The sequence below is a fragment of the Heloderma suspectum genome, chromosome 15 (genome assembly GCF_057233095.1).
Source record: "Heloderma suspectum isolate Gila_16-S chromosome 15, 16-S_ref, whole genome shotgun sequence".
Classification (NCBI taxonomy): Eukaryota; Metazoa; Chordata; class Lepidosauria; order Squamata; family Helodermatidae; genus Heloderma; species Heloderma suspectum.
The window spans coordinates 12,168,295-12,187,096 of NC_139472.1; the positions used below are offsets into that span (position 1 = coordinate 12,168,295).

General features: G+C 47.6%; 1 protein-coding gene across 1 annotated transcript in view; it reads left to right on the top strand.

The window, feature by feature from the left end:
• The window catches only part of PLCH2 (phospholipase C eta 2), a 144,058-nt gene that overhangs the window by 13,153 nt on the left and 112,103 nt on the right, over nucleotides 1-18,802 (top strand). The window contains exons 3-5 of the mRNA XM_084822068.1: nucleotides 66-309; nucleotides 1,569-1,698; nucleotides 17,233-17,403. Coding sequence (XP_084678194.1) covers nucleotides 66-309; nucleotides 1,569-1,698; nucleotides 17,233-17,403 — 545 coding nt within the window. The remainder of the gene's footprint in view (nucleotides 1-65; nucleotides 310-1,568; nucleotides 1,699-17,232; nucleotides 17,404-18,802) is intronic.

Below are 18,802 nucleotides of genomic sequence, written 5' to 3' on the forward strand. Positions count from 1 at the left end.
ATTGTATGGTTGCCACATAGCCCCTCTTGCAGCTCCTTTATTTTCCTCTTCCCTTATTCTCTCAGTTTCCATAGATTCGATCCAGGAGGTGTGCGAGGGGAAGCAGTCCGAGATCTTTCAGCGCTATGCTGATGGTAGCTTTGACCCCAATTGCTGCTTCAGCATCTACTACGGAGACCACATGGAGTCCCTTGACCTGGTGTCATCTAGTGGGGAGGAGGCTCGGACGTGGATCACCGGTCTCAAGTACTTGATGGCTGGGATTAGCGATGAAGATAGCCTGTCAAAAAGGCAGAGGACTAGAGACCAGTATCCTTCATGGGGGGGGGGGAGATGCAGTACTTGGGCAAGATGTCTTTAGTGGGGGGCCCCTCCTCACGTCTGTTACAGCTGCCTGTTTGTTTGTTTGTTTGTTTATTTATTTACAATATTTATATACCACTCCACCATCAAAGACTTTGGAGTGGTGAACAAGATAAAAGAGTAAAACCCCATAATTAAAACAATTAAAACATTTTAAAAGAACAGAATATGAACTTAATAAACCGCAGCTGGTCACTCAGGGAAGGCCTCTCGAAATAGCAATGTCTTCAGGAGGTGCCGAAAACAACACAACGTTGGTGTCTGCCTGAGTTCCACAGGAAGGGGGCCACCACGCCGAAGGCTCTTCTCCTGGTGGACTCCAACCGGGCCATAGGTCCATGCAGAACCACTAGGAGCATGCCCTCCAATGACCTCAGTGACCAGGCAGGTTGGTAAGGAAGAAGGCACTCTCTCAGGTATCCTGGTCCCAAGTTGTTTAGGGCTTCATACACTAGTACTAAAATCTTAAACCTGGCCCAGTAGCGAATAGGCAGCCAGTGCAGTTCCCTCAGCAAACGAGTTAAATGCTGAAAAGAGGCAGCTCCTGACAACAGCCAAGCTGCTGCATTCTGCACTAGCTCCAGCTTCTGGATCATTAGCTTGTCCTCTTCCTCTGGGCCCCATCCATACCACTGTCCTGAAGAAAGGGCATCACAAGTGGAAGCTGTTGCTCCTTATCCTTACTTCTCTCCTGGTTTCCTCTCTCAGGGTAGGTCAGAGATGACGAACCTCTGGCTGTTCGGCTAAATTTGGTCCACCAGGCCAGCCCATCCGGCCTGTAGTCGTGGCCCCTCCCAAGCCCTGCCTCTTTAGAGTTAGTGGGGAGAGGGATCTCTGCTGTTATCTCTGATCAGTGATCGGAGACAACAGTGCCAATCCCCATCAAAGTTCCTACTTTAGGAAGTCCCGAGTTCCAATCCCCCCACCCCCATCTCCACCTAAAGGTTGTCAGGTAAGAAGGCAAGAGAAGAACCTCCCTGTGCGGAAGGTTTTGGGGAGACACACACAGCATTAGGTAAAATGGACTGATGGTCGAAGAAGAAAAGGGAGCTTTTTATACCCAGTTAATGGCTTTTCATCCTCCTCCTCCTCTGTGGTTAGAGCATTGCAATTTTGGAATTCCTAGGGAAGGAGTCCTCACGCCATTCTGCATTGTCTTCCCTTTGCTTGAGTTGTCCCTTCCCTTTCCTTGACTCCCGCTAAATGTGGTTGAAGCAAACCTTTGATGAAGCAGATAAAAATGGTGACGGCAGCCTGAGCATTAACGAGGTGCTCCAGCTGATGCATAAACTGAACGTCAACCTACCCCGGCAGAAAGTCAAGCAGATGTTCAAGGTAAGGCACGTCAGTCACTGCTGCATCTAACAGGGCAGTCAGCTGCTCTCCGGGGTGATAGACCGCAACGTAAACACTTCCCTGACAGCTCGTGTTCCTGCTTGCTTCTCCATGTGGCTGCAAGCCTTGGGTTTTTCACATTGTTCTTCCCAGCAGATGTCATCCGTTTCACGTTTTTGCACATCTGCATGTGCGTCACACAACTGCCTCGTGGCCGCAGATGCCACAACCTCCATGCTCAAGACCAAGCAGCCTCTTGAAGATAGTTTCCAGAACTGCCACTGCATTTTTTTTTGCCTAGCAGGCATCAAGATGAGTCTTGCAGGTTTCTCCTCAATCAGATGTTGAGGAGGAAGATGTTTGAGAAGACTAGTGATCGTTCTTACACAGATTCCATGCTTCCTTCTCTACAAATGAGCAGTGATGAGGCTTAACGTTTGCTGGAAGTAAACCCACCCTGGAATTCTAGGTCTTCAAAGGCCAGTTCTGGTTGCTGGTGATGGAAAAACACTTTGTAGATTCTCAGGGGCAAATTCTCCTTTATCATAGCATGTTGCAAGGCCAAGCATTAGCACTGTAAATAATATCTACCAATAGATAGATATTATACCATATACCAATAATATGGTACCAATATCTACCAGGTAGGCAACCTGGTGCCCTCCAGATGTTTTGGACTACAACTACCCTAATCTCTGAGCATTGGCCATGCTGGCCAGGGCTTATGGGAATTGTGGTCCAAAATGTCTGGAGGGCGCCGGATTGTCTACCCCTGGTGTGTGTGTGTGTGTGCGCGCGCGCGCGCGTGCATGTGTGTTGAGCCACTTCCACCTCAGGAATTCAAAGCTTTCTTCCCCTGCTGTAAGATGCCAGAGGGCTCGAACTAAAGGATCTGAAAGCAGGGCTCATGCACCTTATTCTCTGTGCCTGGACAACTTCCAGGTAGAGGGACTAGCTGGCCTTAGCCTTCCTGTTCCACAGCGCCCCCATCCTGACAGTGGCAGGGAGGGGCATTGCAAGTGATCAGCACAGAGGAATCAGCAGACTTGGGGAGCCAATAGGAGCCCTAGGAACTCTCCCAGGCTTGGCTCGCCGCTGTGAGCAACTCCTCATTGGAGAGAAGCTGCTGAACTGCCTTTTCTCCTTGCCTCCTCTCCTATGCTTGCTCCGGAAACCTGAGCAGCTTAGATAGATCACATCATCTCCCTCTCCTGCTTTGGATTCTTATCTTTGTTGCCACTGCTGCCGCCTCCTCCTCCTCCTCCTCATGCTCCTGGGGAAAGAGCCCCTCAAAACACCCCTCCCCAGCTGAGAACAGGCTGTCTGAAATGGGAATCCCTCCTCATCTCAGGCAGCCTGTTGCAGAGTACTTTGTTCTTGGTGGAGGAGGCAGAAACTGGGCTAGGGATGAGCATATCAGTCTCTTTCTAGCACATGTCACTTTCGTACATCTTCATACACATGTCTATCCTAGTCCATCTGTACAATAATCTGTGGGTTTTGTTTTTAAACAATTCATATGATTTATTTATTTATTTATCCATCCATCCATCCATCCATCCTATGGCACATTTACATCGCATTACAATAAAAACATAGAGCATAATAAATATGAAATGTAAAATATAAAATATAGACAGGAATATTACAAATGTATGTCTAGGTTACAGATATAGTTTTTTACTTCAGTTGTCACAGCAAAGTCTCCATTGTAGGCTCGGTTTTGACACTCTGTCTCTATGTGTTGGATAGTTTGTTTTTCAGCCCCACAGTCACAATTTGATGATGTTGTTTTGCCGCATTTATAAAGGGCATCTGCACATCTGCCATGACCCGTGCGAATTTGGTTCAAGTTTGTCCATATCGCACGGGGCTGGTCAAATCTGGGTGGTTTTTCCAAGATGCAGGGCAACCTACGGCATTGTGGAGGGCAGTTTCCTAGCCCATGTTGTTTCCACGTGCTGTGGATATTGAAATCGTCTTCTAGAAGAGCTTTAGCGGTAGAAATGGCTGGATGTCTCGATCTTAGCCTGTTTCGCTCCAAGTAGGTTACGTCATTTAATATTCATATGAAAATTCTCAATTACATAATATTTAAATACATATTTTTGAATGCATTTTCTCCTAAAATATTCCTTACACATCAGTGAGGAACAGGAATCTGTTGGAGTGGTAATGCTATGGACCCTCATCTTAGGCTCAGCCTGTCTATATGTGTAAATAAACCTTTTATCACAGAAACACCAAAAATCTCTGAAACTCCTCACTGCTCAGAAGTAGGGATGTCAGAGAATTCTGCCACGGATCTCGATGAGGCCGAATGCCAGTGGCGGAACGAAGCCCCCCCCCTGCGAAATGGGCCTGGAACGGAGCACCTACCTGCTGCCGTCCACGCTGACTTGCGAATGGCGGCCGCGTCTGCGGCCACCATTCACTTCCTCCATATAGCCATGATAGGCTACGTAAATACTTACGTAGCCTATCACGGCTTAACTAAGGGAACGCAAATGGCGGCAGCTATGGCAGCCGCCATTTGCATTCCATTTTTTTTGCCCTTTTTGCCTACATAAATATTTACGTAGGCTATTACAGCAAAAAAAAGAAGGGGGGAACGCAAATGGCATAGCGGCCACGATTTGCATTCCTTTTTTTTTTTCTGTAATAGCCTATGTAAATATTTACGTAGGCTAAAACGGCAAAAAAAAGGGAACGCAAATGGCGGCCGCCATAGCCGCCGCCATTTGCGTCTGCTGTTTTGTTTTGTTTTTTGCCGTGATAGGGTACATAAATATTTACGTAGCCTATCATGGCAAAATACAGGGATGCAAATGGCGGCGGCTACAACTGCCACCATTTGCCTCCCTGCAGACTGCCCAGTGGCTGGATGTCCGGCTGCGGGTGGCCCCGGCCGGTGGCTCCATGGAATCTCCACGGAGCGGAGCCAGCCGGAGAGATTTTCAGGTGGAGGTACAGAGTGCCTCCCCCTCCCACTGCAAATGTCACCCTTCGAAAAGGTAAGTGACTTTCATACATCCCTACTCAGAAGTGGGTGTACGTGTTTAGCAGCAGTATGTTAAAACCAAACATTCATTAAAAAGGGGCAGACACCGAATGCAAGTTGAGACCTCTTTATATTTTGTCTGCACACCCCCTTCCAGTGCTTCTGTTTTGGATGTTGTTGAATCTGGAGTGGAAATGAACCTGCCTTTCCTGTCTCTTCCCATCCAGATGTGTTCAGCTGGGCCAGACCTCTGGCCTCTGCAGAGCTTTCTGCCAGGCTCACTGGGGTGGGGGTGGAGCTCCCTCATCCTACCCGAGTATATAGGCCATCATCTGAGCTGCTGTATAGTTCCTGTACTCTACTGCGAGGGGGTTCCAAATGCAAGAGCCGTCTGTCCATCTGGAGCGCGGTCCGCCTGTACAAATTGCACCTGTCATGATGACGGGTTCTGGGGGTTTTGGCAGTGGGAGGAGGGGTGTTAGGAAACCTGCTGTCAGGCATACAGAGGCTGTTTCTGAAGCTTCCCTATGCGTTTTGGCCCTGACCTATTTTATGATTGAACGAGGGGAAAGATTAAAGTGAAATGGGCAATGTGCAGCGCTATTCAAATGTCTCGTTGTGTACTTCACGATGCTGCTGGGAATTCAGTCAGAGTGGCTTTGTGGTAGGCAAATGTGTGTGTGGCTCTTGTGTATCGCTTACCTTGGAAACATTTCCCCAGCATCAGTAGAAACTAAAAGTGTTGTCGGCACTGACAGATGTGCTGAGGGGTGAAAGAGTTCTTCTTTTCCTCCCTAAAAAAGCCTAAATCTGCCATCGTTTGCCCAGGTAATAGCGAGAGATGCTATACGCTCTGGAAGCATGTTGTGTGGGTATAGTGAGACTTAAAGGAGGAGGATTTCTCTTAAATGGCAGATTTTTTTCTTTCCAAAGCTGCCTAGGGATGCTTTGCTGATCCTTTTCATTGCTTGCTTATATAAAAAATGGAGCTTCAATAGCTCTGCCTTGACATAACTGTTTTTCCTTTGGTTCTGTTGCTAGAGTTTATTAGACATACAGACTTTAAGAACATATAAGAACAATCAGATCCTCTCGTCCAGTGTTCTATTTCTGACAGCGATTATCTGGATGCTTCCAGGAAAACTCTCAAATAGGGCATGAAGGCAATAGCATTGTTCCTTGCATTTTGGTATTCAGAGGTTTCTTTCCTCTGAACATGGAAATTCCTTTGAGCTATATCACAGATCATAACCCGAATCGCCTTGCTGGATCGGAGCATGGTCCATGGATGCATGAGAATTTCATTTCATTTCAGTTTTGATAAGGATTTACCAAATCTGCAATGTTCTCCATATTCGGGACAAAATGAAGTTGAGATTGTTAAAAATTTGAATGTCAGGAAAACCGAAATTGACAGATTTGACCATCCAGGACCAGGACGTTGAATGCTTAGCTCTCAAAAGTCTGGGTTTGTCTGGGTTTGTCTTGGAAGCCTTGCCCCTGGCCTGCCGGACATCTCGAAAAGCTCTCGAGTAAAAGGCGATTCTAAGCCAGGCAGCAGTGGTGGCAGGAACAGGACATTCCCCAAGGTCCAGCTTCTCTCTCTTCCAGCTGGCATTTTTGATGCTACCAGCTTATCCATAGCTGCTCTGAACCAAAAGAGGGGAAGGATGGAAGGCAAGGTGCCTGTTGGTAGGTTGGTTTGTTTTTTAACAGCATCCCCATTTGGTGGATGGCGAGTTCCCAGCAACAAGGAAAAGCTCTGCATGCCCTCATTTCCAATCCATGTATTGGAGGGCACTAAAATGAAAGAGCAGAAAGGAAGCAAAGAGGAAAGTTTGCAAAAGCTCTGCTCTCTTTATTCTGTAAGTTCATTTATTATTATTATTATTATTATTAATTTAATTTATAGCCTGCCTATATACCAATACTCTAGGTAGCGTACAAACTTAAAAACAATTTAACAAAAAATCCAGCAATGAAAACGACACAGCGTGAAAACAGTATGCAAGAGTCAGCAAAACGAAAGAGAGTTCTAAGAAGGGAAGGCCTGCTGGAACAATAGAGTCTTCAATTCCTGCTTTAAAACCTTCAATGAGGTCAGCAGGCGCATTTCAGCCGGCAGGTCGTTCCACAACTGTGGGGGGGGGGGCAAAGGAAAAGGTCCTCTTGCGCGTGGCTGCTGATCTTACACGAGGCTGCCACGGCAGAGAGCCCCCAGAGGATCTTAGGCTGCAGAGTGGGATGCAGGGGAGAAGGCGCTCTTCTCCCCTACTCTATAATAGTGTCAAGGGCTCCTTGGAGGCCTCTCTCAGTCTAATCCAGTAGCCATGGATTCATGTGATTCATGGATTCACAGACAAAGGGATTCTTTTCAAAGCTTTATTCCTCTTTTACAACTTAGCAACTCTACTGTTAGCAACTAGATATGAGCAGCAAAGTACCTATGCCCTAAGTTGGAACAGTTGGTCCCCGTTCGAAGGAGAATCACTGGCAGACCCTGAACTTATGGGCTAGGGAGAGTCCCTCCCCTTTTCTCTTGGATCCTCTGGGCGCAACCGTTGTTTGCACACCATCCGGGCACTATGCCTCCTTTCCGCGCCCTCCATTTGGCGCCACTCCCTGCGTCGGCGTCACGCGTCCAGCAAGTCTGCTTCCCATGCTCTCTCACTCCCAGGACTGCTATTTAAGCTAGGAATGCTGGTGGGAGGAATCTCCGTCAGCTGTTGGCTCTGGGAAAGAGGAGCACGCTCCTCTTCTTCAGAATCAGTACTTGGGGATTCTATGGGCTCAGTGTCCACCCTAACAAATAGTTCCTGCTGTGTAGACCATGGGACCCTCTACCAAATCTCTCCATCAGCCTTGAGATCAAAAGTTATCACCAACAATTCCGCCTCTCCAGAAGAAAAGTTCAGGAAGGCTGCTTTGCCTCTCCACATGTCAGGGACTGTGCCATTGTGTTTGATTTCCCCCTTCATCCTCTGTCCCCACCCCTTTTCCCAGCGCTTGCAAGTCAGTCAGCCACTATAATCTCATGCTCCAGTTGAGCGTATCTTACAAGTGTAGATCCATGGAGGATATCTACATTTAGCTGGACTCCACAGACGCCTCAGAGAAGCGGGGAGGGAGGGAGGGAGTGCATTTTTGAGCCTCAGCTGTCAGAGCGGAGAAGGGAAAGCAGATGCAGAGTGCCGGCAGTGGGTTCATATGTGATTAAACACACAAACACACACTAGGTGTTATGAGCCAGGTTGTTCTCTGGGAATCTGTCTCTTGGTCTGCCCTGCGTCCAGCTCCCAGACAAGTGAGGCCTCTAGGTGAAAAGTATGCTGCTTCTCATGGTGGCCAAACAGCCCAGGAGCAGGGCAAGAGGGCAATAGGCCTCTCCCATTGATGCTTCCCGTGATCTCTGAAGGTTCCATTGAGTAGGGATGAACGAGCACTCCCCCCATCCAGGTTCTCCGGGCACCCACCCAGCCCCTGCCCACGTGCCCCCAGATCCATGCTCTACCTCTCCCCCACCACGCTCACCAAGCTGCCCACACTCACCCAGGCCCTGTCCTCTGCCATCGTGAGCGCCATTTTGCAGGAAAACATGGCGATCGCGAATATGTGCACGTACAGCTATACGCAAAATGGTGCTGTGAATCACCCATATACGCAAGAATACAGTTCCACTGAGTCATTATGACTAGATGCCATTGATAGAGTCATCCTCCATGACTTTGTTTAATTCCCTTTGAAAGCTATCTTAGGTAGTGGACATTGCCACACTGTGTGGTAGTGTATTCCATAAAGGAATGATCTGCTGCGTACATAATTACAGTCCTGCACATTTGGATTCTCTAGGGGGGTTTGTTGGGGCTCAAATTATACTAGGAGCACTGGATCCAATGAGTTCTGCTACCTAGCGGAGGAAGGGTACATTAGCTAGATTCACTGGCTTTGGCAAGCCTGGAACATGCATTGGTCATGTTCCACGTCACACCACATTCCACAGCTCCATGTCACACCACATTCCATTACTGGTTGTGGTCACCTCTGATGCTCCAGAAGAAGGTAACAATCCATTGGTGTCAGAATTCTCAGTCAGCAAATACTTCAGAGCAGTCTCTCTCTTTTTGGATATTCAGGGAATGTTCACTCATGTGATTCCTGTCCCCACCCCAATGGTCTGAATTAGCCCAGCTACCACCGCATTCTCATGCATGTAGTTCAGCAGTCACAGTTTTTGCAGGTACCATTCTCACATCCATCCACGGAAAAACAAACCACATGAAAGGGTGGCATGAATGAATGATGCGCTTTGGAGCCCGTCACCTTTAGACTTGAAATAAACAAATGCATCCTTTTGTTCAGTTGAATGGTTGCTATTAATTGAAGTCAGTTCAGTGCCTGTCTTTCAGCCCTGGCTGTGCTGGGACTTTAAAAAAAAATTGCTGACTGCTCTGCATTGTTCTTTAATTCTTCATTCTTTCATTAATTCCCCTGTCTGGTTTGATGGAAATGAGAGGCAGTTCATTATTAGAAAGTCATTCTGTATTTGATGTTTGGGAGGGTTGTTTGTTGCCTAACTTGTCTGGTTTGCAGGGATGTTGGAGAAATCCCTTTGGGGAGTTGAGTTTGACACATTCTCCTAGACTCAGCAGCCCCCTGGACTTCATTTTGGTTGCCGCTGTGGCACCCGACTTGGTAGCGAGCCGAGCCAGTTTGCAGATTTTTGGTGAATTTTGCACATTGGTGGGGTGGTGGTGGAGGTGGCGGCGGGGTGTGTGTGTCTGCAATTCGTGCAAATTTCAGAGCAATTCACGCAAATTATAACCCAATTTGTGCAAATTATGTGACTTACAGTCAAAGTTTGTGCAAATTGCTTAGAAATTCATGCAGATTGCAGAACCTTGCCCCCCAAATATGTAAAACCGTTCCCGGAGTTTGGGAAACAGTCTGCAGCTCAGCTCACAGATGCAAAGTAAGTCATACACACAGCGGAACTGAGTTGAGCCAAAAGCAAACCAGATTTCCCAGCAGTGAATATGCTAGTGGTTTGCTTTAGCTACAAACCCCTTAGCTGCCAAAACTGAACGTCCTTCCACATTACTGAAATGAGGCAAATCACTTGACTGTGGATGGAGAAAAGGAAATTGGGATTGCTAGATAACTACTAGCTCAGGGAGGGACCCTACTTCAGTGGTAGACCACAGGCTGTGCGTGCAGAAGTTCCCAGGTTGCGTCCTCAGCATCTCCAATTAAAAGTAGGTCAGATAGCATATGATAGGATAGCCTGCCTGAGAGCCTGCAGTGCATCTGCCAATTGGAGTGGACAATACTGGCCTAGATGGCGCAATAGTTTGACCTGTGGTGGTTGCATCCATTGGCTTTTGATGCATGTTATTGAGCCTTTGTTCACACGTCCATGATCATCACTCCACCCCCTCCTCGGACTCCTGTGCCATCCCTGTCCATGGTTGAGCACCAGCTCTCCATGTAATCAAAGGGCTCAGAAGAGGATCCAAGGTTTGGGAATGTCAGTTTTGAGAACGCCCGGGTTTGGTAAGCCACAGACTGGGTTGAGCCAGGAGTTGGGAACCAAGAGCTACGGGGCAAGGTCAAGACACAGGGTCAAGGAGCGAGTCAGGAGGTGGGACTGAAGACCAGTCCAGGTTACAGGAACACACCAGAGCTCTGGAAAATGATGTTGCTCAAGCAAATCTCAGCTGGAACAGGGGTGTCCTCTTCTACTCTATCCTGCCCAGGAGGATGCACTGGCCCTCCTGGTTAAGCAGAGTCAGTCCATGGCCTGAAGGTTCTTCATGGAGAAGCTGCCACTTGCATTTCAGTGGTTCACCAGATGGGACAGTTCCTAAAAGGGAAAGCCTCAGCCTCAGAGGAACATAGGATGCTGCCTTATACTGACTCAGACCATTGGTCCATCTAGCCCAGTATTGTCAACACTGACTGGCAGCAGCTCTCGAGGGTTTCAGGCAGGATTCTTTCCTTGCCCTACCTGGAGTTGCCGGGGATCGAACCTGGGACTTTTGCATGCCAAGCATGTGCTGTATCGCACTGAGCTATGGCCGCTCCCCTCAGCCACTGAAGAACTGCTGCGAGCAGAGCAGGCAACACTGTACCAATAGCCTGACTTGGTATAAAGCAGTGCCATGTGCCACAGTCCTGCCTTGAGGGAGAGCAACAGCTTTAGAATGCCACCCCTGTTAGTTGGGTGCTGCTGTCCATGGTGCTGATTCATTGCCTTCAGTCAGACTTTTTCTCCAGGGAAATCAACGGATGTCTTAAAAATGGCAGCCTTTATGGCAGCAGTCTGAAAGATGGGAATGAGAGTGATATTTGGTGCAAGGTAGACTCCAGCAATTCATGGAACGAGAGTTGCCAGATGTACAACCTGGGTTTCGAAAAGGCAGAGGAACTAGACACCAGATTGCCAATATCCGCTGGATAATGGAGAAAGCCAGGGAGTTTCAGAAAAACATCTATTTCTGTTTTATTGACTATTCTAAAGCCTTTGACTGTGTGGATCATCACAAATTGTGGCAAGTTCTTGGTGGTATGGGGATACCAAGTCATCTTGTCTGCCTCCTGAGGAATCTGTATAATGACCAAGTAGCAACCGTAAGAACAGAGCACGGAACAACGGACTGGTTTAAGATTGGGAAACGAGTATGGCAGGGCTGTATACTCTCACCCTACCTATTCAACCTGTACGCAGAACACATCGTGCGACGTGCTGGGCTTGATGAAGCCAAGGCTGGAGTTAAAATCGCGGGAAGAAACATTAACAATCTCCGATATGCAGATGATACCACTTTGATGGCTGAAAGCGAGGAGGAGTGGGTTGCAGTTCAACCTCAAAAAAACCAAGATTATGGCAACCAGCTTGATTGATAACTGGCAAATAGAGGGAGAAAACATGGAGGCAGTGACAGACTTTGTCTTTCTAGGCGCAAAGATTACTGCAGACGCTGACTGCAGCCAGGAAATCAGAAGATGTTTACTTCTTGGGAGGAGAGCAATGACAAATCTTGATAAAATAGTGAAGAGCAGAGACATCACACTGACAACAAAGGTCCGCATAGTTCAAGCAATGGTATTCCCTGTAGTAACCTATGGCTGCGAGAGCTGGACCATAAGGAAGGCTGAGCAAAGGAAGATCGATGCTTTTGAACTGTGGTGCTGGAGGAAAATTCTGAGAGTGCCTTGGACTGCAAGAAGATCAAACCAGTCCATACTCCAGGAAATAAAGCCAGACTGCTCACTTGAGGGAAGGATCTTAAAGGCAAAACTGAAGTACTTTGGCCACATCATGAGAAGATAGGATACCCTGGAGAAGATGCTGATGCTAGGGGAAGTGGAAGGCCAAAGGAAGAGGGGCCGATCAAGGGCAATGGATGGGTGGTATTCTGGAGGTGACAGACTCAACCTTGGGGGAGCTGGGGGTGGCGACGGCCAACAGGAAGCTCTGGCGTGGGCTGGTCCATGAAGTCACAAAGAGTCGGAAGCAACTGACCGAATAAACAACAACACATGCCGAAAATGTCTCCAATATATGATGCCATGCTTACGTTTGTCTGTCACAAACTGATGCTGAATCTGACCAGCCTGCTATCATCAGCTGGAAAATAAGTGGGGCAGGGAGAAAGAACCCAGATTAGAAGCTCCCCCAAGTACTTCTCACAGAACTCCAGGGCAGATTTCTTAAAATCCCACTTCAAAACAGATTGTATCCATGCAAAGCAGGAGTCCATGAAACTTTGACACATGTACTTTTGTATTGTAAGTTTTACTCTGATTTGAGACGCCGCATAATTTGTCCTCTTCTGACCAGCTTCCCAGGCCATCCAGACGATAGATTGGTAATCAACTGTCTCTCGGATAAAATCCCACAAATGTCACTGAACATCTGGCTAATTTCTTTTCTAATCGTCATGCGAAGAAGAGCCAAGTTGTTTGACTGTATTAGTTAAATTGAAGAAATTGTAGCCTGTGTCCTGATATTTGTATATTTGTATGCCTGTATACATATTTTAACTTGAACGGGTCCAATAATAAAGAGTATTTGATTTGATTACTTCTCACAGAGCAGGCAGCGAAGCTGTGGGATTCAAGTAAGATGCTGGGTGTAAGGCAAGCATCCTATGTTCAAATCATTAGGAGCAACCGTCGCTCAGTAGCAGAGGACATGCTTTGCATGCAGGTTTGTCCATTCCTGGGATCTCCATGTAGTGGAAGTCTCCTGTCTGAAACCCTGGAGTGCCTGAAACAGACCAGACTGAGCTAGATGGAAACAATGGTCCCAATATGGTGCACTTCCTTGGGTTCCTGTCCTGGTGAGTCATGGTACCCATGCCACAATGCTAGATGGAAATAAAGTTGTGATGTGTGTGTGTGTGTGTGTGCATGTGTGTGTGAAGTGAAGTGAAGTGAAATGGGGAACAACCCCCATCCCCATCGTTAGCTGCAGGCTAACAAGGGGCACAGAGAAGGCCACACGGCTCATAGGTCTCTCCTCTAACACCTTGCTGCCACCTCCCAGCATCTGCCGCCTGAGGCGACTTCTTCACTCTGGCTAATGGTAGGGCTGGCCCTGTGCAATCTCCAAAACAGCCTGTGTTGGGCCTCATGGACAGTTGTGTGTGGTGGGGCGAATTTTGCCTTTTGCGTGATTTAAGAAATTATTTATTTCTTAAATCTTACCTTTCCTCCTAGCTGCACAGCACTTGTGGAGTGTGGCATTGGACTGTGGAGGCCAGGACCAAATTGTCCCTTAGGCCACAAAGCTCACTAAGTGAACATGGGTCACCCGTGCTCTCTCAGCCCACCTTACCTCACAGGGGTTCTTGTGAGGCTTGAGCTCCTTGGAGTAACGACAGTGATAATGATAGTAAATCATCTTTTCTTTCCTCACAACAACTGTGCGACATCAGTTACTAGGCTAGGAGAGAGTGCCTGACCCACCTTTGCCCAGTGAACGTCATAACCCAAGCCCAGTCCTCTACCCCAGGTTTCCCCAACCTGGTAACCTTTGTATGTATTGGACTACAACTCCCATCATCCCCAACTGGATGGCTGGGGATTATAGAACATGTGGAAGGCACCAGGTTGGGGAAGGCTGCTCTAGCCACGACTGCACTGGCATTCCTTTGCAAGCGTTGGACAGCACTGGGCCAAGAAAGGGCTCATCATCCCTCATCCAGTCGCTGCCCGTTCTCAAGGTAACTAGCGCTGTCATGCAAAGGCTGCAGGGCCAGGGGGTGGGAGGAAACGGACTGCTCTGCTGCCTGTGCTTTCAACTGTCTGTCTTCTTCCTGGCATTATTTGCACAAGTGCCTTTTTAATCCAAACATCAACTCCTCACCACTGCCTCCTGGCATCGCCCAGCTACAGCTTGATCACGTTTCTCTAGAGAACATGTCTGAAGCGCCGGGCCCCAAATGGGGATTCTCTGAGTCTTTTGACCCTTCCCTTTCTCTTCCCTGCTTAAGAGCCGCTTGGTTTTAATGGAAACTTCAGTAAGGCGAAGCTGTGGACCGAACCGCTGCAGCCGCATTCAGATTGCACTCTCTGAGATGACGTGCTGTCTGTTCTGGATGAATGGCTTATTTCTTTAATTATACCCATGGGCCACCTCACTCCACGTTTATTGACCCCACTTGAAATGAAACTACTCCTCGCAGAGATAACCCCTCCCAGCAAAAACTGCCAGGTCTCTAAGCCTGACCGTTTCCCCCTTTGCCTCTGTGGGCCTCAAACCTTCACAGATGCACATTCGGAAACTATTATTATAATTTAAATAGAAATGCTCTACATCCCACCATAGTATGGAAGACTGCCTGATCAGTCTGCTCAGGTGTGAACTGGAAACCCAGACACTATAGCTTTCCATGGGCAGCATGCTTCCGTGCGGCAAAGTATTAAAAAAATGCCACCTTTCTGCCTGCATTCAACTGAACAATCCCAACGGGGCTATACCACGTATTTATTCCGTGTGTGTAGATTGCCTTTATCTTATACTCTCTGACTTTCAAAGAGGCTCCTCAACAAGCCAATAAGTCACCTTAATTTTGCAAAATAAAGGAAATTGCCATTGGAGAGAAGGGCAAGAGGAATCTTTTGTGTTTAATGATGCTTATTAGTTACATAAGTGCGAGAGCTCTTGTATATTCCGGGGGACATCAGAAAGCTTTAGCATGTTGCCGTTGCTTTGCTATTAAATGCCGGCAGATGCTAATGGAGTGTGAAGCTTTGCATAATGGCAAAATTGAAAACAGAATCCGGTGTTTTGCAGTCGTAGCCAGTGGATCAATGATCAGTAGGAAGTTGAAAAAAAATGCTTAGTAGCAGCAGCAAATGCCGTTAAAGGATGCAGTGAGAAATCCATTAATGCCCATTGATTTGCATTGTGTGTTTATATAGGCAAAACTGCATTCCAGTTCTCTTCTGTGATCAAAATGAAGTTTGATTAAGAAGAGGACCATTTTTGCAGTCCAGGGAGCTCCCAGAGATTTGCTTCTCATCACAACACTGTTGGTCCCAGTTGAAACATCAAAGGGATGATTAGGAAGTGCCATAATGGGGAAATGTTCCCTCTTTCATGAAGAGGACAGACTTAGCTCTCTAGTCAATGAATGGGCACCTTTTCAATTAGTGTCGTGACAAAAGAGAGCTAAGATAAAAACATTTGCAAAGTGTGTGCGTTCCTCCCATGAGGCTGGGTACAACAGAACCTATGTGGCAGGCCAGCCTTCAGGCCTGCAAAGGTAATAATACAGAAAAAGTTGTCATTGAGCATATGCAGAGTGGCTTCCCCTCACCACTGATTAAACACAACTAGGCTAGATATATGCTGGGTTAGGGGTGAAGGTTTCCAGAGCACCGGACACAATTTCTAGTCTGGGTGCTTTCCAACTAGGGCTGAAACATTGGCGGGGAGGGGGATAAATTTGAGGAAGGGGGAGGGACCAGATTTCCATTTCAGCAGTGTGTGTGTGTGTGTGTGTGTGTGTCCTCATGCACACACGTGAAGTCTGTAAAAAATCTGTAGTGGAGTTCTCTGTGGCTGCCTCCATTCTGCTCCCCCCTTCCGAATGCCACTGACATAGCATTGTTCTGGTGGAAGAAATGGCACCCCCTCCCCACCAACAGTCACAATCCCCACCACCACCTGCCCCAAATGCCATGGAACTATGCTGCATCCAGGGAATTCTGGGGTCTGTGTGTGTGTGTTGTGGGAGATGGTGGCTACCAAAAGATCCACTGCCAATAGTTAGTACCCATAACATTTTTTGCAGACTTTTCCACCCCCTTGAAAAAGAAAAATGACCCTCAAATCATTTGCTTTCAAATGAGATGGTGAATTTGGAGCCATTTTCAGTTCAGCTGTAATCCCAACACACCACTAGTATTGTTGTTGTTGTTGTTGTTGTTGTTGTTGTTTATTAGATTTATTAGCCACCCATCTGGCCAGTTACCCGGTCGCTCTAGGTGGTGTACAAATACAAATAACAACACAAAATACAACAAATTTACATAATCAACTGAACGAAACAACTAAAAAACCCGAACCCACCCCAAATGCCTGCCTCAACAGCCAGGTTTTCAAGGCCTAGTGGAAGCTCATCAAAGAGGGGGCATGGAGGAGAGTGGGGGCCACCACAGAAAAGGCCCTCCCCCTAGTCCTCAGCAGTCTAGCTGTCCGGACTGAAGGGACAGACAGAAGGTCTTCTAAGGCCGATCTTGTTGAGTGGCATCCCCGGTGTTGCTGGAGGTGCTCCTTAAGATAGACTGGGCGAGAACCATATAGGGTTTTAAAGGTAAACGCCAACACCTTGAATTGGGCCCAGAAAACAACTGGTAACGGGTGCAACTCCTTCAGCACTGGAGTGACATGGTCTCACTGACGCCTGCCTTTAATCAGGCCGCCATGTTCTGCACCAGCTGCAACTTCCGAACCATCTTCAAGCGTAACCCACATAGAGAGCATTACAGTAGTCTAGGTGAGAGGAGACCAGGGCATGAACTCCTGATGGGAACAGATGGTCAGGAAGGTAGGGGTGCAGCTGCCGTATCATATGGAGTTTGTACAGCGCCATCTGGCTCACGGCTGACACCTGAACCTCCATGGACAGCTGGGAGTCTAAACTGGCCCCCAGACCACGGACCTGGTCCTTCAGGGGCAGCTGCACCCCACTGAACACCAGGTCAACATCCCCCCACCTCCCCTTTTTTTCCCACCAAAAGTACTTTGGTTTTGGCAGGGTTCAGTTTCAGCTTAGTCTCCAGACTCCAGACACAGGGTTTCTACAGCCTTGGCGAGGATTTAAATGAGAGGAAGAGTTGCGTGTCATCTGTATCTTGGAGATACTGCACCCCAAACTCTTTAGCAGTGAAGCCATGGGATTTGGCCTTGCAGAATTGTTCAGCATCCTAAACCTACCACTGAAATGTTCAGTCTGCTGTCTGTGATGCTTCTCGGGAGGAGAAGGGGGCTTGCTAACTGCCACATTGTTCTGTGCTACTAGGAGGCCGACACGGACGACAACCAGGGGACTCTGGATTTTGAAGAGTTCTGCGCCTTCTACAAGATGATGTCGACCCGGCGTGACCTGTACCTGCTCATGCTCACCTACAGCAACCACAAGGACTACCTGGATGTGGATGACTTGAAACGCTTCCTCGACACGGAGCAAAAGGTAAACATCAGGGATCATTCCCTTGCCTCATCCTGCACACTCACTGGAGAGCCCTTGAACTTCCCTGCTTTCTTTGGCTCTGATCTCCCAGCAGCCCCTAAAAACCACAGAAACAAAAGAAGCAGGAGAAGTCTTCTGTCTTGTGTTTGGAGCTCCTCTGCTGCCCCGCCTCCTATACTTGTCACTAAATCAGAGAACTGGAAGGGACCTTAAAGGTCTTCTAGTCCAACCCCTGTCAATGTAGGAGATTCACTGCTATAGCATCTCTGATAGGTGGCCATCTAGCCTCTGAACATAAGAACATAGGAAGAGCCCTGCTGGATCATACCAAGGGTCCATCTAGTCCAGCATTCTGTTCACACAGTGGCCAACCAGCTGCCCATGGGAAGCCCACAAGCAGGGCATGAGTGCCACAGCACCCTCCCACCCATGTTCCCCAGCAGCTGGTGTACATAGGCAAACTGCCTCTGATATTGGAGGTAGCCTAGAGCCATCAGGACTAGGAGTCATTGATAGCCTTCTCCTTCCAGAATTTGTCCAACCCGCTTTTAATAAGAACAGAAGAAGAGCCTCTTCTATGGCAGTGCACGTCCTCATTTTTTGTAACATGTAACTAGCCACCCTGTTTAATGAATATATGTTTACTGAATTTTGTAGCACCTGTTTTGTACAATTTTTGTCTTTGTATGCTGCCTTGAGAGCAGCCTAAAATACTTTTGAATGATACATAAATGCCTAGATAAACCCTGATAGAACTGGCTTCTCAATGCGGCTGATGGCAGCCCTTCTTTGCCGCCATCACAGCCTGATGGAATGGCTTGAGTCCTGCTCCATTCTGATGCCTGGTCTGAGCTTTCCTGGCCTGAACAAACATACATCTTTCCTCTGTCCTACCTCCACCTCCCAGCTTGTCCCCTCTTAGGAAGGCTGGGAGAAGCTTGGCCCAAGCCGCTAAGTTGTCCCATACCTTCTTTTCATCAAAGGGACATGACTGTCTCCAGCCTTCCGGTATTCCATACTTTCCACTTGAAAACGACCTTTGAAATGTCTGCACTATCCTCAACGTGATTTTGCCTCCACAAAAATGCACATCGGACATGAATGTCTCTTGTGAAGAAAAGGTCACCTCTCTGACAATCTGGGAATTTGTCCAAACGTTAGTTGACAAACATATAAATCATCTTGAGGATTTAGGGTTTTTTTTTTAAGAAATCTTTCTCATTTTTTAATACTGCTTCATAATGGCCTGGGCATTTGATGAGGAAATAAATGTTAGCTTTCTGTCTTCAGCACAAATCCATAAATGCATTTGGACCAGGTAGCCTGTTCCTTTGAAAAAACAGCTGCATTGGTAAAGTATGCAAATGAAAAAAAATCATATTTTGTTTTGGGAGACAAA